This window comes from Danio rerio, chromosome 15, assembly GCF_052040795.2.
Source record: "Danio rerio strain M-AB ecotype USA chromosome 15, GRCz13ab, whole genome shotgun sequence".
Taxonomy (NCBI): domain Eukaryota; kingdom Metazoa; phylum Chordata; class Actinopteri; order Cypriniformes; family Danionidae; genus Danio; species Danio rerio.
Genome location: NC_141035.1, coordinates 40416741 through 40443097, shown reverse-complemented (window position 1 = coordinate 40443097; position 26357 = coordinate 40416741). Strand labels below are relative to the sequence as shown.

Below are 26357 nucleotides of genomic sequence, written 5' to 3'. Positions count from 1 at the left end.
TGTGTGGGTTTTATCCATCGGCTGCGGTCTACTATTCACCTTTTAGGGTTTTTTAGGGTCACCAAAAATTGTGGGCGTCAGGTTAGCACAATGACCTTCGATTAGTACAAACTAATTTTGTTTTATTTATTACAAAGAATATTTTGAGTTTGCTATTTAAAATGTCCTAGAATCAAAATGTATATTGATTCAGTATCATTGGACAATGATCAAGATCTGGGGTGTGAGTTTGGTGTTGTTTAAATTAACATTGTTGATATCTGATTGGCTTAAGTGGAGAGTGGGTAGAATCTACAGTTCCTATTTTTTTTTTGATTTGTGACTTAACGCTTGAATGTTTCATAACCCACAAATGCACTGTTAAATGAACATATTTTAATAAAAAAAACTGAGTGATGATTAGGGCCAGAAAAAATAGACTATTTCTGTACTGAATTTTGTAAAAAAAAAATTAAATAAAAAAAATTAAAAATAAAATCTGCAAAATTATGCTGAAGGATTTGGGGAGTATCATAACAAAAAACCTAATATATGAAATAAAAAAAAACTTTAAAATTTATTTAATGATTACAAAGCAAATCAAATTAGATTTACTAATCCAGTAAACAAAGCAAGTCTTTCATTTAATACATCTGTTACCAGCAATGTTTGAAAGCTGGCTTTCTATAGAAAGCCTAAAATCAAATGTCAAAGTTCAAAATGATTGCTACTTTGTACATTTCCTAGAATTCTATAGAATGCCGAGTTGCTGTGCAGCAAAATATGTAACTGCATATTTTGCTAAATATGCAAATGCAGCAAAATATGCAAATATGTAACTGGCCTACTTCTGCAAATATGCAAAATAAGTAAAAAAATGCAGCAAAATATGTAACTGGCCTATTTCTGCCATTTTTCCAGCCACTGATGTTAGTGGTTTCACTTGGGTCATTGTCTGATGGCAATTAAACCACTTGAGTGTTAAACATTATTGTAAGACAGCGTACAATGGTACCACTACCACATCACAGACAATATTGTAACAAATAATCTGCTGTACTCTCACTTCTGCAGTCAGTATTTTTCTGGCAAGAACATCATATGCTTTTGAAGGATTCAGATTTATATCTTCCAATCCATCTCAGCATGAATCAACGTTTATCCTTTCCTTATCATCTTGTTTCTTATTATTTTTATTAAATATAATATTAGATTATTTGAATGAGTATTTAACTTTGAATTGATTTTAACAAATAAATATGTTAACACATTGCTTGATATAAGAATGTTCAGTGCATTTGCCGGTCTCTTTATAACTTTTTCAGGAGCCACCAAACTAGATCAGAGGTCTCGGAGACCTTGAGTGGAACTGAGGGCTGAGGACTGGAAGCAGCTGTTTCTATTGTTATTTCAATGAGTTAATACTATTTGAAAATGTCTAAAGTGATTTTGCTGTTTTTACGGTTAATTCTTTTAAAGTGATTCTACTTTTATTCAAGATAGACTTTATGTAGTAAGGATATTATAACTGCCTGAATGTAGATACCGGTTTCAAACCAATTTTGATAAAGATGACAGTGTACACTCACCCTTGGATAAGAAGCAGATGATTCTTTAAGTGTGTGTGTTCTATTTGATTGTGGATCCGTTTCACAGGTCTGAAGTCAGCGCTAAACAGTCTAGTGGATGTCTGACATTTATGCTTAAGATATTGTTCAGAATTGTATGCACGAACCCCACGTGGAAATTTTCCTAGTCTATCTGATTTTACCAATCAGGTTAGAACACCTATATGTATGACACAGTTAATGACGTTATGTGAGAGTATAATTGTTATTGATTTATGATTGTAAGCAGAGCGGCCTAGGAACTCGTGCAAGTGTTGAAGCTGGCTTCTGCTGATGAAACTGCAAACTATCTTCAGTAAACTTTATTATTTATTTGAATTGACTCTGGCTCTTCTTCATCTGACAGACTGGTCATTCTTTGGGTTAAAAGATATACCATCCCTACACTTTATTTAATATTCCTTCAACTTTTAAATTCGTAATCAATAAAGGCTTTTGTTGTGCTTCTGACTCTTTGCCTAAATTAGGGATGTCCAAATTCGGTCCTGGAGGCCCGGTGTCCTGCTGAGTTTAGCTCCAACTTGCTACAACACACCTGCCAGGTTTCTAGTATATCTAGTAAGAACTTGATTAGCTGGTTCAGGTGTGTTTAATTAGGGTAGGAGCTAAACCCTCCAGGACACTGGCCCTCAAGGACCGAGTTGTACACCCCTGATCTAAATAATACTAGTCAGTTTATATAATGCCTGATAATTCTGTAGAATGCCTAGGAAAAGTATGTAAAATCTTTACAAAAACTGATATTTCATACTTTGCCAAAAACCATCAGGCATCCCATACATTTCCTAGGCATATAAAGCAGGATTCCACACACTGCTGGTAACATATCTACTAAAAATAGAAAATATTAATATACAAACTGTATTGTAAATGAATTAAATGAACATTTCCATATTAGACAATAACATTACTGAAATTAATTTGAAAACTAAATAAATTTAAATTGACACATTTACACAAGTAAATATAAAAATGCGATGATGAACTAAAAGTCTGCGGATTTCTGTGCACGCAGATTCCGTGTGGGCTTAGTTATGATATAACTAGCTAGGTTACTGTTGCCCGTATGTTCAACCAAATTCATTCATTATGTTTCACATGATACATTCAGATTCAAGATGCATTATAAGTTAATTTACATGCAAATACTGATGATAATCAATATTGAAAAGCTGAGAACTGCAAGCAAAAATGGGCAGAACTCATAAAATGATTTAAAGCAATAAACACATTAAATCCGGTTTTAGTACTGTAAATTTATTTAAAATTCCAAATTTTTCTTTTGTTGTTGTTTACAGATAAACACATTACAAAATCGATTACTCACATATTTTAGGATGGGTTCTTATTAAAAAATTTGGTGTTACTAATTCACTCTCCTTGAAAGCTTCCCGCTTGCAAATGTTTGCCAAATTCTCTTAACAGTTGCTCTAACGTTCATACATTTCTTTAAGAACTTTTATGCTCTCGCTGTATCTCAGCTGGTTCTTGCTGGAGGCCTCCTTCCACCTAAAACGTATCAACAAGTCATAAGTAACATATATAATGCATTTGTAAACATCAACCTCCCCTAAACCCCCATAATTTTAAGAGTAATGAAAGAATGATAAAGTAAAAGCATACTTCTGTCTAATTTTCTTCCAGCGTTTGATATGATTGAACATTAGTGTTGAGGTGCCTGCTGCAGTGTCTATGGACTAAAAAAATGCACAACATGTAAATCATCTTATGACATGAGAGATAAAACATTTTCAGATCTAAACTGAAACAAGTTTACACATCACATTTCTTATTAACTTGTGAAAAGTTGTTTGACAGGAACTTTATCTTCTGTCATCAATCATCCCTGTCAACGGTGTTGCCTAAAAGCCGATTTTTAAAGATATGAACTTCCTGAACATTTTCCACCTAGCCCACCTGATTCTGTGCAGTTTTCTCTACTGGTGGAATCCTGAGATTTACAGCTTCGCCAGATGAACTGACTGGACAGGAAACAGGTGGAGGAAGCTTGTAGACGTTCTGTCCTTTGCCGTTCAGCATGTCAGTCATCTGAAAGTTGAAGAATCAAAGTTTCCCTCAATTGTGATGCTTATTTTGGCATAACGTACTGCAAGTGAGACCAAGGACAATCCTCAGTGGTAATAGAAACCTTGTAGGCATATTCAAAGAAAAAGATGAATTTATCTCTCCATTGTATAAACGAATTCAGACAGGAAAGTAAAGGCGGATGCAGATGCATTAATAACAGCAACCATTTAACTCTGATGATAGCCTTACAATTAAAAGGTTACTGGAAAGTTATACAACACATACTGCTGAGGGCCAAGACATGAGATTTTAATTATTCTAATGCTCCAGGGAAAATCCTTCGAAGAATGAGCCAACCGCACCCTAAACATGCGTGCCAAGTAAAACACAACTCTGACATGATTTATAAAGAATAATCATTTAATAAAATCTATTCTTCAAGCTTTTATAGTGAAGTCTACAGTAAAACGAGCACTAGAATGTAATATAGTAAGAATAAAAGGGCACTTGATTCTACTGTGTTTACATCAGGACTTTTAGGCTTGACCTTTACAGTTATTTGTCCCTATGAGAATTAAATAACATGACAATTTCTTGCTAAACAAATTATGAGCTTAACTAAAAAGCATGCATGGATTGTGGACACTTTAATGACTATTTCACTTTTGAAAGCCCTTGGTATTTGCTGGATCGTGAGAACTGTTACAAGGAACTCCGCTGCCAGAATTACTTAAGTAGACGTTCATCAGTCAAGAAAAAGTCTCACTTTAAAAAAAAATGCTTTTTTTTTAAACATGTAGATCAGGGGTCACCAACGGTAGCCCGTGAGGATCACGTGTTGCCCGCAGGCCTGTTCTACAAATAGCTCACCATAGCGCCACTTACCAGTAAGCTTCATCTAATATAGAAGTAATCATTTAAAAATGTAAATATTTGCAAAGATATATAAAAATAAAGTGTTGCACATTGATACATTAAATACAGGGTATTTCGTACCCTGTTAAATCATTGTTGATAACTTTTGTGAGAATCATTAACATGATCAGTGTCTTCACATGGATGAATATCATTAATTATTACCAAAAACATAAAGTATAATTAAAAGTAAATTGAGCAAATTTGTTATTTGAGAAGTGTTTATCAAACTGGTAGCCCTCCACATTAATCGGTACCCAAGAAGTAGCTCTCAGTTTCATAAAGGTTGGTGACCCCTGATGTAGATTCATTGCCTGCACTGCTTTTCTAAGGAATGGTGGACTTCCACTGCAACTACATGACTAACTAATCCTTAAAGTGAACCAAAATGTATTTTTTACATGTCACAAGGGAAAACAGTTGTCCTATCCTGCTCTAAATGTGGCAAAAAAGTTATTAAATGTATATGAATAATACATTAAATAAATTATATACATTTAATTTTTGTGTATAATTTATACATATTTAATTAAATTTTACTACATTAAAATAAGAAGATTCAAAATACCAGTTGATTTGTTAGTCAATTGGGTCAAACTGAACTCTCCCTCAACCACTCTGTAGTTGATTTTCAATTAGGTTAAGACCACCTTGATCAGGCAATCTCCAAAAAAGCTGATGCAGATGCAAGTGTCACTGCCATATTCATATAGGCTTAAACTTAACTAAGAAAGAAAATGCACAAGATTTTGAACACAAATGCTCCAAAAGAGCCATGTGTGAACAGGTCCAGACTCAAAGCCATTTGCATTGATTAGTTCAATGACCTGAACAGGATAAGTATTTAAAATGGTTGTAAAGTGAATATTTGGCATGACCTCTTCCTCCCCAGAGCTGTGAGGAGGGCTGGGTGCCGTTCTCTCTCGCATTGCAGGGTTGTTTCTCATCCATGCCCGACAAATGGGATACAGTGGCGTGGTGGTGCTAAACTGAGCCAAGTCTACACTGCGGTCAAATAACTTGATGATATAAGCATCTGTAGAAAAGATAAGACATTGAGCATGTGAAAAACTGGAAATGACCCCCGAAAAAAAAAATTCTGAAAAACATAAATCCCTTGTATATAAAAATAATAATAATACTAAAAAAGATATACTCCCTCAACATATCACAGACCAAATATATATGAAAAGCCAACAGCATTTTTTTATAAGATAAAACAATTTACCTTTCTGTAAGATACTAAATTAGCTACATATGCGTAGAGAAAATTTAAATGCATTACAGTAAGTAGCGTTCTTTTCTGGTTACTTTCAATCTAAGTTTTAAAGAACACAATTTTTAAATAAAATTAATTGCCATCTACACTCACTGGCCACTTTATTAGGCACACCTTACTAGTACCTAGTTGGTACTTTCATGGTTGCTTTCAGGTTGTTGACGCCAAATTCTGACCCTACAATCCGAATGTAGCAGTAGAAATCGAGACTCATCAGACCAGGCAACGTTTTTCCAATCTTATATTGTCCAGTTTTGGTGAGCCTGTGTGAATTGTAGCCTCAGCTTCATGTTCTAAGCTGACATGAGTGGCACCTGGTGTGGTCCTCTACTGTTGTAGCCCATCTGCCTCAAGGTTGGACGTGTTTTGTGTTCAGAGATGCTTTTCTACATTACCACAGTTGTAATGAGTAGTTATTTGAGTAACTGTTTCTTTTCTATCAGCTCAAAACAGTCTGGCCATTCTCCTCTAACCTCTGGCATTAACAAGGCATTTGCACCCACAGAACTGCCACTCACTGGATATTTTATCTAATTCAGACCATTCTCTGTAAACCAGAGATGGTTATGCGTGAAAATCCCAATAGATCAGCAGTTTCTGAAATACTCAGACCAGTCTGTCTGGCACTAAAAACCATGCCACATTCAAAGTCTCTTAAAATCATCTTTCTTCCTCATTCTGATGCTCGGTTTGAACTTCAGCAGATCGTCTTGACCATGTCTACATGTCTAAGTGTACTGAGCTGCTGCCATGTGATTGGCTGATTAGAAATCTGTGTTAACGAGAGGTTTGACAGGTGTACCTAATAAAGTGGCCGGTGAGTGTAGTAGATAAGGCAAAATTAGATGGCCATGTAAAAACAAAATATCCTAATTTTGCTGGTGTTATTTCCAGAAATGAGAGGAGTACAGTACGCAGAGCACATGAAACTGCTTTCGATCTACTCCTTACTTTGTTTGTGCTGGTTAGTTTCAGATAGACTATCGTCCATCTCCTTACGCTTCTTCCTTCTGTGTTGTGGGAATCGTGAGGATGGTCTGTGAGAAGCATAAAGAGGCTCTTGAAGCAAAATCAACCAATCCATTAGGAAATTAATATTTGATGCTCTGTTTGTATCGCTATTGTAAATATTTATAAAGCACACATTTAAATGCTGAAGAGCTTTAAGAGGGTCAAACAGCAGAGTAGTTAGGGTATGCGACATACTCATACTTAAGATATATCAGCCATGATTTTGCTGCCAATACAATAACAAATTATGTTAGAAGAAGCTGCTGAGGCTGTTTTATTTAATGTATTCTGCAAAATAAATGTCAGGAAAGATTTTGCTTGCCTTTTGCCTGCAGAAGAAGGTGACAAATCTCTGTTGAAGAGCAAGAACGGAAAATAAAGAAAAGAATGAATGAATGAATAAATAAATATATAAATAAACCAATCCATGTGCAAACACACACACACACACACACACACACACACAGAATCCTGTATATGCATACTTGGCCAAAGAATCTGCCACCATTTTCCCAGAATCCTCTTCATTTTGCTCTCTGAGAAAGAAAGAGAACATAAAATGGCTTTTAGTTGGCATCTGTACAGACCATTTATTCCCTTTAATTACAGCTACACTATTTCCTATTCCTTTGCGGTGCTCTTGGGGAATAAATTAACGCATTACTGCTCATGATGGATAATTTGATCTTTCTTTAAAAACGGAGAAGAGAAAACTTTGAGAGTACTTCCTGACATCTCTACATCTCTGACCACCAGTGTGGCAATGACTCAGACAGCTGAATTATATATGAATTGTAAAATGATAGCAATTAGTTAGACACATGAGATATAAGTGAACAAAGAAAGCAACTAATCAATACTATACATATTAATCTAAGTGCAGTGGAAACAATATCTTTTAGATGTCATATATGGTGATTATGTTCACCGCACATTACCACTTCCAGGGTAAATAGATTAAAGCAGGGTGATAGCACGGTTTACATTTCAATGAATCAATCAAGCAGTTAAGAGATTAACTATATAGCATATTTCATGTAACATGAGTATACTGTATGCAAAATGTATAATATATAATCCTATATTGTGTATAATACAAATAATGTGTCTAGGCATCTACATTAATCAATAATATTATATATGGGTCAAAAACAAAAAAAGAATATGTATTAGAATATTTACTGTTAACCTTTTTCAGCACAAAAACAACAAAAGACTTATTTCTGTCAAACATTAGAATATGTATGTCTACTTCAAACTGATGACCCCCATCATACATTTGTTTTACCATAATTTAAAGAGAGTCCCACTGAAATAATATATATATATATATATATATATATATATATATATATATATATATATATATATATATATATATATATATATATATATGCATATATAATATTTCAGTGGGACTCTCTTTAAATTATGTAATAATTATGTAATGATATTTTATATATATAATATAGTAATATTTAATATTATAATATTATATATATATATATATATATATATATATATATATATATATATATATATATATATATATATATATATATATATAATTATTATAATATTAAATATTACTATATTATTAAATTATAGACCATTTCAAAGTGGTCATGTCATTGGGAAACACTGTTGCCATAACATTTCCTGCTTGTTATCAAACTATTTCATAACTGTAACAAGAGGCAATTCAATCATAACTTTATGTTAAAACAGCTATCATAACATTATTTATAAATATGTGGCTTTCTTTTTGGAATTTGGGAAGCTATAGATATTAAAAAGGCAAAACAGGAAATACGTTGGACCATTGTTTTTGATTACATCCCTCAAAATGGTCTTTAAGCATATTTAGAACTAAAAACTTTTGATGATGATGACATATTCAAAGACCCTAATAAACCATTAGAGCGCAGCCTCAAAAAGCTAATTAACTGTCATTTAAAACCTTAATACTTTAAACACCTAGGTTTTATTCATTTGTGAGCAATACATTTTTAATAATTTACAACATAATACACTTTTAGTATTTCACTTATTTTGCATGCATTTTAGGAACAGTTTGTCCAAATGTTGCGGGAGGGAGGGGAAGAAAACCACTGTAAAATTATATCATAAAAATGTCAGTTTGAATTTTTATGATGACAAATTATTCAATCAGCAGCAAAAGTGAAAACATCAATAATGTGCTTTAATTGCCCGTGGTCCATTTGTAGCTTCACAGTTACAGTACGAAGCTTTTAAAGTCTGGTGTTGCACTAATGCACTGACCTCTCACTGTCACTTCTCTCAACCAGACCTTGTAACACCGCATCAAGCCGGTTTCGAGCCCCAGCATCTGCAAAAGAACATTATTTATTATAGATAATAATATTTTTGAGGGATACAAATAGAAATGTAATACCAAATCCTTGCTTACAATCTCACCTGTTTTTTCAGTCTTGATTTTACAGTGTAACATCGTGCCTCCAAAGTGATCCTCACACAACCGGTATTCTTTACCTGCAATTTCACTGATGTTAATTTGGTTTTATATTCACAAATTCAGAGTTTCTCCTTAATGTAATTTCAGAAAAGCATTGTTTTCAAATTCGAAACAGGGAAATCATATTAGCAGCCAATGACTACCAAAGTACAACATTGTTTATAGTCTATTAAACAGCGCTAATATTGATTTGAAGTCAAACTCGCATGCAATTTCAGACTGAATATACAAAGTAGTGTGGTTAACAATATTGGATCATGTCACAAGTTGTCATTGTCCTAAAATGAACAAATATAAAACCAACTTCAATATGTTACTGGTGTGCTACTTACTAGATGACCAATATAAATAAAAATGTTAAACGAAAAAAATTAATATCAAATCATATTTTCTTTTTGATGGCATTCAGATGCCATAGTTAAAACTGACTAATAGAATGCAAATTGGTTAAAATAAACTTAAACATACTCTAATATCCACAATTATCAAAACATTTGACTAATGTAAATAAAATGAGTTAACCATAAAATGTAAATAAAACTAGGTTATGTAACTTAGATCTTAAGTTTAGGTTAAAAAGTATCATATGTATTTAATATGCCATTGCAATTTATTATATTTATCACACCAAATTATACATATATCGCATTTCGGAAACCAGTAGAAGAAGGAAACAGCACAGGAAGTATAAAACAAGTAAAAACTACGACAGTATTATTTTGCTAATCAGCTAATGTTACAATGATATAAACAGCTGACGTTAGCTAGCTGAAAAACCACATAAACCCCAAGTTAACCCCTTTTAAACTCCTCGTCGACTTCAGAAATTCATTCACAACAACATTAAACTCGAAATAATAACATCTGGTTGTGTAGTAGTACTTTATAAACGCAAAACAGCACGCTATTCACCTTACAATCCTTAGCTGAGAGACTGACGACGAACCGCTTTCTGTCACAAATCCGACATTCCTCTTCCGCGCGCAACGAGATTCCCGCCTCGTCATTGGCTGCAGCCGATGAGAAGGCGACACACTTATTGGCTCTCAGTGCTGTCGATCACTAAATACGAAACGCTATTGGTTGGCCGACTGTAAACGACAACTATGTAAACAACCGTTTACGGACTACATTTCCCAGGATACAACGCAGTCACACGATTCGAAAAGTAAGGAAACAATTATTTGAGAAATATCATACTATACGATAAGTTTACAAAAACGCCGTGGTTGTATTCGTACATGTATTGTCTTGGCATTTTATATAGCGTATATTTTATTTAATAGTTGGCTAAATTACCGTTTAATCGCGTGGCAACGTAATGACGCGACGGTTAAACTACTGTTCAAGCTCACCCAACATACAAACACTGTAATTACTAAACTGCTAACTTATATTAGATTCATGGGTCTTGCAATATGACGACTCTCAACCTGCGTCATTTTGTTGTTATTGAGCAGAAGAGATTTGCATCAAAGCTATGAGATCAAGGTAGGTTTGGTGTGAAATCCTGTCAGAATAAACTGGATTACATCGGGCTAATGTAAAACACTTTGACACTTTCTCAGTGGTGCAGCCGTTTTCACAAGACATAATCCGTTTCCACCGGATCCTCCATTGTCCAAGAGCCACTACAGTCCATCTAGATCCAGAAAAATCCCAAAGCAACAAAAACGGCTGGTGAGAGACGTGGCTTTTCATTGTACTTTACTTTGTATGTTTCTGATAATGTTTAAGGACATACATTGGCTGCAGATTTAATAGTTGGCTACATATTTGTGTATATGCATTTTAACCTCTATATGTATCTCACTATACAGTGCTCGAGACAATCTTTTTTCAATCAGTCAGTGACTTATTAGTTTACTGGAAAGTGTTTCTGGTTTCAACCAAAATAGGCAACTGATATTTATTTCTTAGTCTTTGTTTAGCGTTTTTGTTCTATTATTTTAACAGCAATACGTTAAATATATTGCTACAAAATAAAAGTACTTCATATTTTCTAGTAAGGCTGCACAGTATTGGAAAAAAACTTGCAATACTGCAATATATAATGATATATAAATCCAATTTCAGCAGATAAATTGAACAGCTCTATTTGTAAAGAATCAATGATTTTATATGAATGAATTTATTAACTTATTTATTTAACAGGGACAATGCACAAAAATTGCATTAACCTCAAAAAGGAAAGATGCACTGTGCCAGGTTGTAGCAGGATTGCTATTTTCCACCTGCAGTCCCTGGACAAGTAAAAAGTAAAACAATAACATCCAATTAATTAAAAAGCTATATGATTTTGTGAGGGTGTAATTCGTGTAAAAATAAATAAACAAATTACAAGCATAATAATTACAATTATGCAATGAAAAAGTGAATATAAATAGTACTTTATGGTTTTCCAGAGCGTCAAACAGTATTCAGGTACAGAAACTATAAAGTCTTCATTGTATTAATTCAGTAAAAGTATTCTTCATTAAGGTTACAAATGTACCTTTTTGTGCCCAAATGCTTTAAACTCTTTTGGAATGCCTTTAAAACACTTGCAAATAATACAGTTTCTGTTATGGTTATACTTTGCAAGGACTCAAATGACACAAATCACATGTATTCTCAATTGTTGTGTTGATCAACTATAATCCCAACTGAGCATTGCATATCCTGCGATGTTACTATTACATACACACATGTTGCGATATCGATACTGAAACGATAATTGTGCAGCCCTGCTACAAATGGTTAACCCATAAGAACCCGGACCGATTTCTCCTTATAGAAAAATTATGGGGCATATAATACAGACCAAATGAACCACTTATAACATGTTTCTGCAGTTGTTTTGGAAATGCAACCCCTCCATGTGAAAGATCTGTAATGTTACATGTATGTCACATTGGGCGTTTATAATACATTTTTCATGTTACATATATGTCACATTGGGCATTTATTTCACAATTGAAAAAAAAAACATTTTGTCAGTTTTATTTGCTACATAACCTTTTTTTTTAAAGTTTATTTGCTTTTCCATAACATTTTTCAAAGCCCCATAACTGTGACTAATACATTTTGCAACAACTCCTTCGAAACATTAAAATGTTTTACATTAAACATTAGAATTCTTTTTTGGTATATGGTTGTTCGTGTATTGTTTACACAACTTGAAAATGTGTGAACTAAATAAAAATAAAAAAACTAACTCACAGCAACACAGTGGCCCAGTGGGTAGCACTTTTGGCTCACAGCAAGAAGGTCACTGGTTCGAGTCTCGGCTAAGTCAGTTGGCATTTCTGTGTGGAGTTTGCATGTTCTCCCCATGTTCGCGTGGGTTTCCTCAGGGTGCTCTGGTTACCCCCACAGTCCAAAGACATGTGGTAAAAGGGAATTGAATAAGCTAAATTGGCCATAGTGTATGAGTGTATAAATGCAAGTGTGTATGGGTGTTTCATTGTGCCCAAATGGCTTCAATTTGCTGGGAATTCTTAAAGGGTCACAGGCCTTAAAAACAAATGGCAGTAATAAACTTTCACTTCTAGGTTGAAGTTGGAAATTATTCCACTATGTTTTGAACTTTAATGTCTGGTCAACTAAAATCTGGACTCGACATTGCAGATCCTGCAACATGGCAATATCAACGCTGAAGCGATATATTGTGCTGCCCTATTTTGTAGTAGACTAGTTTTCTGTTTAAAAGAGTCTTCTTCTGAACAGCATTAACAAGTGATCTGTATATTTTACACCATCAAAGCAGAAAACTGAAACTCATGTTGATAAGATTTAAAAAATGAATTAACATTAACACTTGGTGATGTTATCTTTTTGCATTGCCGATTATAGGCCTTGAGTCCAGTCCGATTCGCTGAACCACCAAGTCCTCCAGATCCTCCTCAGACAGCATCTTTAAGAAAGGAGGACCAGGTCTTCCATGAAAGATCACGTAGTGTGGTTCTCTGCCCTCCTTCATCTACTGAATGCCAGCTGAGCTTCTCTGAGTCTTGGCCTTCCACTGAGCTCAGTTGCTCTGCTGACAACACTAACATTTCTCCCTGCTCTGAAGCTCAAACAAAAGCCATGAGAAACATGGTTGCACCAGAGACAAATGGATCCAAGGAACCATCAGTTCTTGCAAAGTAAGAGCAAATCATTGGACTCTGTTGGCAAAATAACGTTTAAACATAACTTTATAATCTGACCCTAAAATGATATTTAAATAAATTGAAAACAATACTGTGTTTATTCTTGCAGGATGAGGATATCATAAAATACTGTACATTTTAAATTAAGACGTTTTTAAATATACAAAAAATGAAATCATTACCTTTATTCAGCAATGATGCATTAAATGTATTAACCAGGGTATCCACGAGGTCTTAAAATGTTTATAATTTTTAATGTCTTAAAAATTTAAAAAACACAATTTTAGGGCTTAAAAAGTCTTAAATTCACATAATACTGTGTTGGGGGTCTTAATTTTTTTTTAACTGGTTTTAATTTTAAAAGACACCCATCCAATCTCCAACAATTCATCTATATATTTTTTTCATATAATTTTTTTTGCAAATATATACAGTTGACAACAGCTGTTAGAAAATTTTACAGCAAATTCTCCTAATTAAATTCCCTAAAACTAAAAACATTTACACAACTTCTCATGATAATAACAGCAATATATTCCTTTACATGACATAACAGAAACATTAGGTTGAATAGGAGTTATAGTCAATTAGTCTGGACAAAAAGCAAACAAATATATTTTTCTAATTTTCTTTTTAATAAACTTCATTTTGACAATGCTGTCATTTAAAAAACATGTTGAAAAAATCAACTAGACACATTAAGATATGTGGTTGACTAGATTAGATTTTTTTGCCAATTCTTTTTGCCCCATTTAAAAAAATAATTTGTGTTTAGCCCTGTATAAGTCTAAAATTTCATTCATAATGGTCTTAAAAGGGTCTTAAAAAGTCTTAAATTTGATTTGATGAAACCTTCAGAAACCCTGATTAACTCAACTCCACTCAATTTTATTTCTAGAGCACTTTCCACAAACCACAATGAGTACCAAAGTGCTGTACATGAAAACACAAAATACATGACTCCAAAGTAGGAGATGTTCTTAAGGAGAGTGGAAGGAGAGATTGTTCCAAAGTCTTGGAGCTGCTACTGAAAAAGCTTTATCACCTCGGCATTTCAAGCGTTAGATGATTTTTGTTAGAGAAATTCAATTCTTAGAGCAAAGAGATCTCACTGGCTGATGTATACTAATAGGCAAATTACCAACCTATGTCACATATTACATCACATGGGTTCAACCGTGCATATCGTTTGCAAAAAAAAAGGCCGGTTGCAATAGCAAACAAGTCGTGTTGTGGGGGAGGGTGCTATCGCAAATTTACCTGTCAGACGTACACCGCTCACTTAAACGTTAATTTTGCAGAATAACTGTACTTATCACTGGGTGACAAGCTGTTATAATATGCTGAAAGCATTATGTAAATAATATATATAATATGTAATCAATATAACTTATCTCTAAGAGAACAACAAACTCTGTATTGCATGGGCTGTCATTCCCTCGCTGTAAATGCTAGCACTCCTATTTTTTTTTTTTCTGCCACCTAGATGTGCGTGCATCCTGAATGTTTACAAACCGGTAATTCATCCTTTTAACTGTGAAATATACTCAGGGGCCAGGCAATGGAGGATTTAAAAACGTATAACAGCACTTTGCACTGAATCCTACACTGGATCGATAACTAGTGTAGGGAAATCAGTACAAGAGTAATATGCATGAAATTAAAGACCTTCCCATTTCTTTTTTTATTATTTTTTATTTATATGATTTATTTCTGTTCAGAATAAATGCTATAAGGCTAAACCTTCTATTTAAAAATCTATTATAATAATATTAAGCAGTACAAACAATCAATCAGATCATCATTTCTGAAGAACTGGAGATTGAAGTCTGCTGACAGTTCAGCTTTGACTTAAAACAAACTTTAAAAAAAATTGTTAAATTATGATATATTTTAAAATATATTTTTACTGTATTTTGATTAAACAAATACAACCTTGGTAAGCATAAGAGGCTTTTATGATCATTTAATAAATTGCTCAGTCTCATATCTTTATTTGTCTCTACAGGGCAACTTATGCAGCATTTACCTCACAAATAGACAGGCTTACTGTAAAATCATGTCAAAACAACATCAAAGATGAAATAAAAGATGATACTTTTAATAGCATAGAAAATGGATGAGATTTTTACATCTGCTGCTGGACTTTCAGTAAGCATTCAGGTCACACATCATCCTCAGACACTCTTTCCGAAGCAGCTAATGTTTACCGTAATGACTTGTTGCTATTTTGTTCAATGACATCGATCTTGCAATTGCATTCTTTAAGGTACATTGAACGCTTTCGTTTCGGAAAGCCACAGAGTCGAGAGGAGAGGCAGCACCAGACGACTGATGGAGGAGTAGATCAGCCATTTTGGTGGATGTCCACATCTCCTCCATCCAGTTCAACACCAACACAATCTTCAGAGAAACATATCAGAGGTGTGCAGACCCAGTTATTAAATATAGCTCATTTGTATTGAAGGATTGCATGTAGATAATGTGAAGTAATACATAAACAACTTTTTTTTTTGTCTTTTGTATATAGAAGCACTTGACTTCATGAATGATGATCCTGAAATCAGCCAGAGCCCAATTTCGAAGCCTCGGTTTGATGAAAATTCAATGTCTCCAACTAGACACATGCTCAACCTCAGCCTGCTGGTGGGTTTCACATAAAACTGATTTCTCATCAGTTATTTTTTTACCATGTGTTATGGAGAATGGCAAACAGTTTACAGTTTGTTATATTGCTGTTGGGCACAGGTGTCACATCCAGTTCCTGGAGGGCTGCAGCTCTGCACAGTTTAGTTCTAACCCTATTTAAACACAGCTGATCAAACTAATTGAGTTCTTCAGTTCTGTTTGAAACCTACCGGTAATGCCGCAGTCACATGTTGCGAAATTCTGTAGTACGGCGCTGCGAAAACGGGTGGGATTAAAGAAGATGATTAGACATTTAAAATAGCGAGCGAATGGTCCATGTTTTAAATATCTGTCCAGAGAGGTCATGTTTTGATCCTTGATTGGTCTCACGCAGTAAAGTGATGCGGTTTCACAGGTCAGAGTTCACCAAGCTTAAACTTTTCAAAGCACCTGACTGCAAAAAAGGGCCAGACGGAATCTGCGGACATTTTTTGCTATTTCTGCGGAGAATTTTGGTAAAAATCTGCAGATTTCTGCTGAATTATTTTGGGAGTATCATAACTAAAACCTTATTTAGTGAAATAAAAAGTAATACCTTTTTAAATTTTATTAAATGTTTAAATTGCAAATCTAATTAGATTCACTTTATTTGGTAAACAAAACAAGTCTCTCATATAATATCTCTACTAAAAGACAGAAAATATTACTTTACAAACTGTATTGTACATAAATCAAATGAACATTTTCATATTAATCAATAATACTAATATTATTAGTTATTAATATTATTATTATTTTTTAATATTAGTTAAAAAACTAAATAAATTAAATAAACTAAATAAACAGAATAAATGATGGGCTAAAAATCTGCAATAATCTGTGGAATTCTGCGGAAAACGCAGATTCCGTGTGGGCCTACGCATGACCTTGCGTTTCCGGTCTGATGCATTCTCGTGCGTATGAATGGAAGTCTGTGGGGAGAAAAGTGCAGTGTGACTGCAGCTTTCGTGTGTTGAAGCAGGCTTGGAACTAAACTGTGCTGTGCTGCAGCTTTCTAGGAACTGGTTTTGACACGTGATGTAGGGCTTACATAAGATGGCAGTCAGTGTTGACAGGTTTGTTCTCTTTTGAAAATGCAGTGGTGAGGAAAGAATTTGAAGTTGCGGACCGCATTCTTTTGGGGCTGCTTTTGTAACATGCCATGTCACAGCAAATATTTATTTTGCTGCAAATACATAAATAAAACTGAATGCTTTCATAAAGGGCATTAATTTTGGTATATATACCTGGCAACCCAAAAACTTCTGCAACTTTTTTATTTTATTGAAAAATACAAAATCTAAATACAACAAAATGACCTTCAGCTTTACAAATTATGTATCAAACATGGAAGGATCAACACAAGAGCGCCATATTTAATCCAGAAAAATAATATACAAAAAACTAAAAAAATATACAAAGTGTAAAGTGTACAAAAATCCTCCAAACTAAAATAAAAAACAATATAAAGCAGATATTGGCTATAGCAAGTTATATAATATAAATACATTTAATAAGTGTAAGGGATTTTTTTTTTGTTTTTATTTTATCCATGGCATCCAAAAAGGTTTTTTAGTTCTTTTATAAAGGCAAGGAGTAGTGATCGTGGGTAAACTGCTGCAGGTTAGCAAAGTAAAATCATCTTATAGCTCATCATGTATGCGGAAAGACACTGTATCTACAAATATGTGTAGTATCTCAAACCATCAGAGAAGATATGGTAAACATTTCTCATTGATGGAATCTAGCAGTTGACCATGACTGGACAAGGGAAAGAAATGGGGCTAGTTTTCATTCCTTTTGGACAGGTTTTGAGCAGTCATTTGGATATATAATCTCTTGGACCTGTCAACCATAGCTTGAGTGTCATTTGAATTGTTCATTAAGCAGATGAAAGAACTATAGAAGTAAATCAGAGTAGACATTTTCTGTTTCAAGATGTTATAATGCAGGAAGGTGAATGACTATTGCCATCTAGTGGTGGTAGCTGGAAAAAAATCCTCCATGATGAGGGAGAGGAGGGTTGTATGAATATTTATTCAGCTATAACAGGCCCGTAGCCAGTCTGGTCAGAGGTGGTTCTTTTTTCCTGCAGTTATTCGCTTCTTTTTCTATTTAATTATGATGTTTAAATAGGTTGCCTTTTAGTGACATTTTAAGCACTATTTTTGCTGCATTAGCTTGTTGGATGCTCATCATAACCACATTTTTTATGTACCAAAACATTTCCTAAAGATTTCCATCAATTATCCTTTACATCATATATACATCAATTATATCATTAGAAAAAATTGGAATCTGTTAAAGTTTTAAATTAAAAACTGTAGCCCATTTATATATCATTCATTTCAATAGCAAACTGGCCCACACATTCAACTTTCCTCAGTCCCACTAACACAACAGCCAACACAATTTTTGCTTGGTGTTAAAGCCTTTTTTGATAGATTATTTTTTACAATTTATGATGGCATAGTAATAAAAATAGGACAAATGAGCTCATGTATGGGACAAATTCTTGACCTTTGTCAGTCAGGGTGGGTCTTTCGAACCACCCAAATCCCCCCAGGCTATGAGCCTGTATAATGCATTTGAGTTGACAAAAAATGACAGTAAAGACATTGGTAATATTAAAATGGCTTCAGTAAATTATTCTGAAAAAAAAATGTATTTCATGGTTTCCCCTGAAATAATAAGCAACACTGTGTTCAATACTGATATAGTACATTTATAGTGTATGGCCATACACCCAAAGCGCTTCTCAATCATGAGGGGGGTCTCTCCACACCACCACCAGTGTGCAGCATCCACATGGATGATGTGACCACAGCCACAGGCACAAGCTATAGGTGAAGTGGTGAGACAGTGATGGAGGTAATTCAGTAGATGGGGATGATTGCTAGGCTATGATTGGTAAGGGCTAATGGAGGGACACCTGGGTTACACCCCTACTCTATATGAGAAGTGCCTTTGAGTTTTTAATGACCACAGAGAGTCAAGACTCCGGTTTATTGTCTCATCTAAAGATGGCGCCCATTGACAGTAAAGTGTCCTCTTCACTTTTACTGGGGCATTAAGACTCGCACAGACTGCAGCTTGTGCGCCCCCTGCTGGCCTCACTAACACCACTTCCAACAGCAATCTAGTTGATCTCCCATTCAGGTACTGACCAGGCTCATTCCTGCTCAGCTTCAGTGAGTAACCGGTCTTGGGCGGCAGGGTGATATGACTGTGGTCTACTGTAATAAAAAGAAATGTTAGCACTACATCAGCAAATTAGATCATGTGGCACTAAATACTGGAGTAATGGTTCTGAAAATTCAGATTTAGAGTAAATAACATGTTAAAAAAAAGAGATATTTTTAATTCAACAATATTAAAAGAACAATTAATACAGGGTGTCTGCGGGGTCTTAAAAAGTATTAAAAGTTGATAAATAAATTTTGAGAAAATGAAGGCCCTTTAAAAGGTATTAAAAAGTCTTAATTTCATTTTTACGACGTCTTACATTTTGTCCAAGCATTGTCCAAAGTATATATTCCTATATAAATATATTTTCCTTCTAATATTAACAATGGCATGCTTGATCCACGCGATTGATTTGGGCAGAGGCGCGTCCGGCCAAACTCCACCGTCAAGGTGATATCACGTAATTGGAACAAATGTGGGAAGGTGATGTGACGCTCTCCACATGTGGCGAAACCATAGAGCGAAACAGACGGAAAAAAGGGAAAATGTAAGTTTGCGTACTCTTGGTTGGAGAAAGATGAGTTTAAACAGTGGCTAAAGCTGTGGCTAACAACTGCATAGTTTATTCTTTCGAGCTTTGTTTCTTCCGAGCTTTTCTGAGTTTTGTTGCATGGTTGTGCTCCATTGATTTATTTAACTTCAAGTGGTTATTGACAAATTTTTTTTCACTTAAAGGCTTTATACTAATTAAAGTGGGGATGAGGTCTTAAAATATTCTGAGAAGATCTTTAATAAGTCTTAAAAAGGTATTGAAATTACCTTTAGCATTCCTGCATATACCCTGTAATAGACAAATCGACTAAAGAGCTAATCACAAGCTAATGGAAACCTAAACTTTACTTGACCTGATTTCTAGCATGTTGCTCTGGTAATTTACATGTAATCAATTGACAGACACTTCTATTCAAAGCAACTACCAAATATTATAAAGAATTAGAAGTTATCAAAGCAACAAAAGAACAAAAAATATGTCAATAATGTGCTCATTCCTAGTTAGTCTGAAACAGTTTGCAATTTTTATTGTATTTATGAAGAAGGAGAGTTTATTAGAATGTGAAATTTGGCTTGCTTTTTGTAAAGAGCATAAATGAATTGTTCGAAAGGCATTGTTAATATTACTGGATTAAAGTAAGTTTTAATAATCATACACATTAAGACAGAACAGAGAATTGATAAGAGTGTTAGCATTATAAAGTGATAGTGTTTAGACAAGAGCGGGGACAGTATTGCAATGCTTTCCTTTGAATAACTTTTACGTTGTTATATTTATGAAAATGGCTTTGCATTAAAAGAAAAAAAACCTCTCAAACATAATTAGACCACATGATATCAAACGATGTCTGCTAAACATCAGATATTATGTCTTCGTAAATTGTTATGCAACCCTTGGCTCAGATTCACTGGTGGTCTTGTCCTCAGCATGATTTAACATGACTGGTGAAAACTATCCCTGCTTGCCCTTAAATGTCAAGACTGGTCATAAAGCCATGCATGTTAGGGTTGCACAATATATCATTTAGCATCGATATCGCAATGTGATCATTCGCAATAGTCACATCACAGGATATGCAATGTTAACTTTGTATGATAGTTTATCATTTGCATGTGTTTTTGATGCCTGTAATTGCATAATGACTTTTAAAACATTCAGGTATAAGAAATTCTACCCTTTTTTTGACCATACCTATGATTATTTTATTGAATTAAATTTATTTTTATCATTCAGTTACTGTATTTGAAGATCATTGGACTCTTGAAATGATAAAACACTTTATTTCAATTGTATCTTTTTCTTGATTGTATTTATAGATTATGCATGAAAATACTCACAACACATGCAAATACAGAAATGCACTGCAAATAGCACAAACCTCAACGACAATGAGTCGGGGAACCACAAAAAGTTTATAAATTGCTTATTAGATTTTGTGGAGATGCAAATAGAAAATATTAAGTCATGAATCTCTGACTAAACTAGTGCATGAAAATACTCACAACATATGCAAATACAGAAATGCACGGCAAGTAGCACAGACGACAACGAAAATGTGTCGGGAGACCCCAAAAATTGTATAGATTGTTTATTAGAATTTATGGAGATGCACTCCCACTGCAGAATCATCCTAATCGATATAACATTATAATTTTTTTCCAATATTAAGTCATCTGGTGAAATATTGCAATATATATCACAAACAAAAAAATATATAGCAATATTAGATTTTTCCAATATCGTGCAGCCCTAAAGCACATACAGAAAACTGACCGCTATCACTGGTCATACTATTAAAATTGCTAGTAAACTGATAGATCTCCACCACACATTTATTTCCAGAGTGAATTATGTGAATCGTCGCACTGTGACCAAGAAGAACCAGAGATACTGCAGCTACAGGAGCGAGCCAGCCGTTTACTGCAGAGGAGGTGAGACCCTGTAAACACACACTCACTCATGAGGGGAAATGACATTTCACTATGATAAATGACCAACAACGTGATCTGTTTCCGGCATGAGTGTCAGGACTGAATGTTCAAGTGTGAAAGTCCACAGGGGAGTTTTGGACATTGATGCTAATAATAAGAAAGGTTGTCATATGATCATCACCAAAGCTACAATCAAAAATACTGGTAATATGTGTGATAATGGGAAATATTAGTACAATTCCACTAAAAAAGTTTTAAACTATTTTTATCTTCAAATATATTTTAATATATAATTATTTCTGTCATAAATTATTATTTTATTAAAATGAATAAAACTAATAGCAGTGATAATAACAGTAATACATTTTATCTACAACTTTTCATAAACTTAAAGCATTTATTAAATTATAATAAAATTAAATAATATTGGTAATTGTAATTGAAGCATGCTAATGGGACTTTTAATTTGCCAGTAACCTGGGTTAAGCGCTCCTTGCGAACTGTATGCCAATGCAAAAACCGGCGCATTTATGGTCTGTTTTCTTTAAAATTCAGTAATCTCCACTAGCTGAGTGATAACCGATATAAGGTGGCTCTCAGATTGTTCAAGAAGCACTGCATTAAATTACATTATCCCCAGCCATGTCTTGCATTTAATGAGCATTTATTTTACCCCAGTATATTCAATGGAGCTTCTGCGCTAGCCTGCCAATTCTGACTGGCGCGTGCAATTAAACGGCTTTTTGTCTCTTTTTAAGCTTGAGCAACTAAACGAATGCCAAAGTTTTTTCAACTGAATGTATTTTAATGACATTATAACATCGATGCTGTTAAAGGAACCGTAGAAAATAGAAAAAAGTTCACAATAAACCAAAAGTTTATCAGTATGGGAACAACACTAGCTCATATACCCTATAATCAGATTTTAATACGATTAAGACAATACTCTGATTAGGAGTTTACCATGTAAACAGCAAACTTTGATTACTTTAATCTGACTAAAGTCATAATAGAACTAAACATAAATGAAATTAAGATATGTGTAGTATACTGATTTTAGTGGCATTATTGATGTGCAGTACAGACATGTAAGCACTGCAATCAAACTATTACCATCATGTAGAATTTTCACCGCATTTTGCTTCAGGATAGTCTATACACACGGCTGTTTGACACTATTCTCTGCACCGACCAAGTCAGTGAAGGACCACAGACACCTGCATCATGGAATGAGGAGGTTTTTTCCCCATACAAAGTGCGCTATCAAATTCCATTAAAAATTACACTCTTCCAGCAGTTCCTCGCATCCGATATCTTATTTGTCACGGGGGGCATGCATGACATGTTTGTGAATGAAAGTGAAAGTTCCAAACTGCAGTTACAGTCGACCTCAGCATCATTAACTCTGAATACTTCAATGAGTTTTATTCTTGTGTTTACAGTGAGCATTCTCTCAGCAGTGTCTCTGTGCCTATCAGCTCTGAGGGTCTGGGCTGCTCTGATTTCTCCTCACCCATCAGCACTGATGAGCCACTCAGAAGACCAGTCCTGTCCACCTTAATGCCTTCAAACCACCGTGAGTAACAGAAGTTACACATAAAAGCACAATCTATATAATTTAGTCCACATTTTGTAACATGCCACATGCCATTTTAACCTTTTCATCTGTGTGTGTGCAAATTCAAAAACACATCCTTATCAGATTCACATGCACCCAAATGTCTAACCACAAATGCTGTGAAAAGAAGAAGTGGTTAAAACAATTGCAGTTATTGTGTTGTTGTGTGGTTACATTAGGTTAATGAATGTGTGTTAGAGTTTATTATGTGTTTGTTTCTGTCTTAGTGGTTTTAGAGGCCGGTTTGTGTGAAGGGATGCCTATTCCTCCAGCAGTGGGTTCTGAAGGGTCTGGTGTCCGCCGTGAAGATGACATCCTGTTTCAGTGGCGTTTGAGGAGGAAGATGGAACAGGCTAGACAGCGGTGCCAGGAGGCCCCCTTTCACAATTCTGTTCTCCATTTACCTCTATCACACACTGCAGGACCAAACAAGGTGAACCAATTCCACAATAATGCAACAACATTAAATAGTTTTTATTTATTTATTTAAATCTTTATTTTACCAGGAAAACCTCTTTAGATTTGTTCTGGATAAACAAACAATAAATAACACAGACGACATATTGAAAAAAATCAATGTTCTGGCTTACTTATGCAGTAAGATTATAAATTATTTAAAGACATAATACATTTGTACCTAATAAAAAACAATCAGTCAGATATGCCAAGGTTTAAAACAAGGGTTAGGAGCTTGTACAGATTACTGGGAGTGTACAGGTGCTGGAAATCCTTACAAATGCTTACATTTTGCTTAGATTTTTGATCAAGTGCTTGAAACTGCTTGAAAATACAATTGTAATTTGTTTCTTCCATAATGTTACTAAATAGAAAATAGTTTTTTACTTAAAAAAATAATAAAGATCATTTTTAAGCACTTTATAAATCTGGAAATCCATAAAAAGGCTTAAATTATATTAGTTTATAATAAATAAAATATAATAAAATATTTTTAAATAATAAGTATAATTTTAGTATTTTTTAAAAAGGTGGCGCAGTATGTATTGCTGTCGCCTCACAGCAAGAAAATCACTGGTTCGAGCATCGGCTGGGTCAGTTGGCGTTTCTGTGTGGAGTTTGCATGTTCTCCCTGCGTTCGTGTGGGTTTTCTCCATGTGCTCCAGTTTCCCCCCACAGTCCAAATACAGGTGAATTGGGTGAGCTAAATTGTCCGTATTATATGTATTTGTGTGGATTTTTCCCAGAGATGGGTTACTGGAAGGACATCCGCTGATTAAAAAAATGCTGGATAAGATGGCGGTTCATTCCTCTGTGGCGACCCCGTATTAATAAAGGGATTAAGCCAAAAAGAAAATGAATGAATAATTTTTTTTTTTTAATGTAAATGCTGGAGTCTGAGTTTTTTTGTTTTGTTTTGCTTAAACCGTAGGTAAAGACAAAATTCCTGGAGATTATCACTTTATTAATGAATAATGCATTAAAGTAATATAGATATGCATATAAGATGAAAGGTGACACATTTAAAATGTAAGTAAATGACATTTAAGAGACAAAAAGTTCATCATAACATCACTTTTCTTATAGTATGTATTACTAGAGCATTCTAACAAATAGTATCTAGTATAATGCCACGAAGTATGTGTGTATGTAAACATGTAATTTTACACTTTAAAGTACTGGAAAAGTTTGAAAATGCACCTGGAAAGTTACTTAAATATGACTTTGGAAGAGGTATAATAAAACCATGATCTTATTCGCCCATAATTTCCATCTGATTTTAGGGGTAAGCTAGGGTTGGGGTTTGGTTAAGGGCAGGAAAGCCCTGAAGATCTACCTTCCTACTGAAGCTGCGATTCACTCTACACTTTTCTCCCCATAGACTTCCTTTCATAACCATGCGAATGTGTCAGACCAGAAACGCATGCTTGTGCGACAAGTTTCGCAGTTCGCTGCGTTGGAAAGTTAAAGCTTGGTAAACTCTGACCTGTAAAATTGCATCACATGATTGCGTGAGACCAGTCGAAGAAAAATCAAAACTTGACCTCTCTAACCAGGAATTTAAAATATAGACCAATCGCTCGCTTTTTTTAATGTGTAATTACCTTGTTTAATCCCACCCCTTTTTAAAGCACCGCACAACAGAATTTCGCATTCTCAAACTCTAGTGTGACCGCAGCATGAGTGCAGCTCCAACCCTAATCAAATACACCTGAACCGATTAAGTAGCACTTGATATGCGTTGCAACTGAAATCTGCAGGAAGGTAGATCTCCAGGCAAAGGGTTGGGCACCCCTGGTTTAGATCATAGGTCTCAAATGCAATTCCTGGAGGGCTGCAGCTCTGCACAGATTTGCTCCAACCCTAATCTACCACAGCTCTAATCAACTAATCAAGCTGTTCAAGAATATTAGAGACTATTAAGCAGGTGTGAGTTGGAGATGGTTGAAGATAAACTGTGCAGAGCTGTGGCCCTTCAGAAATTGAGTTTGAGACCACTGGTTAAGGGTAAGGCTAGGATCAACAATGCATTTTTGGATGTATGATGTTGATCCAGGAACATATAAGAATATATTATATATATATTTGTTTTTATGTACCCAAAAGTCAACTGACAAGAGTTTAAGAATACTTTTGGCTATTGTAGTTCTTTGTTAAAATGTAAATAGCACCATTATAACATTTCATCAGATAAACTGCCTTAAGGTAAATAAAAAACATGAAAAAAAATCTAAAAACGTTATTAATCATTAGCTTTTAACTTTGTTTGTCCTCTCTGAATGAGATGCAGAGAACCCATTATTCACTAGTTTAGATTTTTTTAGATGTGCTTGCTCTGTTAAAGGGCTATGAAACCCCCTCGTTTCAGCAGGGTGTTTTCACACCTCTACTTTGGGAAAAGCCAGAAAAGTGGGCGTGTCCAGCTCTGTTTAGGGGGAGTGTCGGAGGAATAAAAGAGGCACGGTGTGGGAGTGTC

At 34.5% G+C, this 26357-nt stretch overlaps 2 protein-coding genes across 15 annotated transcripts in view; one reads left to right on the top strand and one right to left on the bottom strand.

Annotated features, from left to right (window-relative positions):
• Nucleotides 1–2843: 2843 nt before the first annotated feature.
• lin37 (lin-37 DREAM MuvB core complex component) lies at nt 2844–10318 on the bottom strand. Of its 3 annotated transcripts, none has more exons than XM_087282954.1 (10): nt 10243–10302; nt 9280–9331; nt 9124–9190; nt 7326–7376; nt 7163–7192; nt 6781–6866; nt 5429–5586; nt 3525–3656; nt 3231–3304; nt 2844–3116 (listed from the first exon to the last, which is right to left on the bottom strand). In XM_087282954.1, the coding sequence occupies exons 2-10, from the start codon at nt 9311–9313 to the stop codon at nt 3038–3040; spliced, it is 711 nt and encodes a 236-aa protein (XP_087139080.1). In that variant the 5' UTR covers nt 9314–9331; nt 10243–10302; the 3' UTR covers nt 2844–3037.
• Nucleotides 10319–10471: 153 nt separating this feature from the next.
• proser3 (proline and serine rich 3) overlaps nt 10472–26357 on the top strand; it is a 155203-nt gene continuing 139317 nt past the window's right edge. For 3 of the 12 annotated variants that reach the window (XR_015508374.1, XR_015508375.1, XM_087282479.1), the window contains exons 1-9: nt 10473–10505; nt 10738–10828; nt 10906–11017; nt 13172–13464; nt 15740–15894; nt 16001–16116; nt 21719–21807; nt 23250–23383; nt 23653–23858. Coding sequence is in view for 10 of the 12 variants with exons in the window: in XM_087282479.1 (XP_087138605.1) it covers nt 10818–10828; nt 10906–11017; nt 13172–13464; nt 15740–15894; nt 16001–16116; nt 21719–21807; nt 23250–23383; nt 23653–23858 (1116 nt within the window). In the remaining 2 variants the exon portion in view is untranslated. 12 annotated transcript variants of the gene reach the window in all.

Excerpts from the sequence above, each read along its gene's own strand:
- lin37 (XM_087282954.1), bottom strand. The coding sequence starts at position 9,313 with ATGTTACACTGTAAAATCAAGACTGAAAAAACAG. Across the intron at positions 3,657-5,428 it reads ACAGCTCTGGGGAGGAAGAG|ATGACTGACATGCTGAACGG; the intron begins GTCATGCCAAAT and ends TTCAACTTTCAG. Across the intron at positions 3,117-3,230 it reads TGGAAGAAAATTAGACAGAA|GTGGAAGGAGGCCTCCAGCA; the intron begins GTATGCTTTTAC and ends GATACGTTTTAG.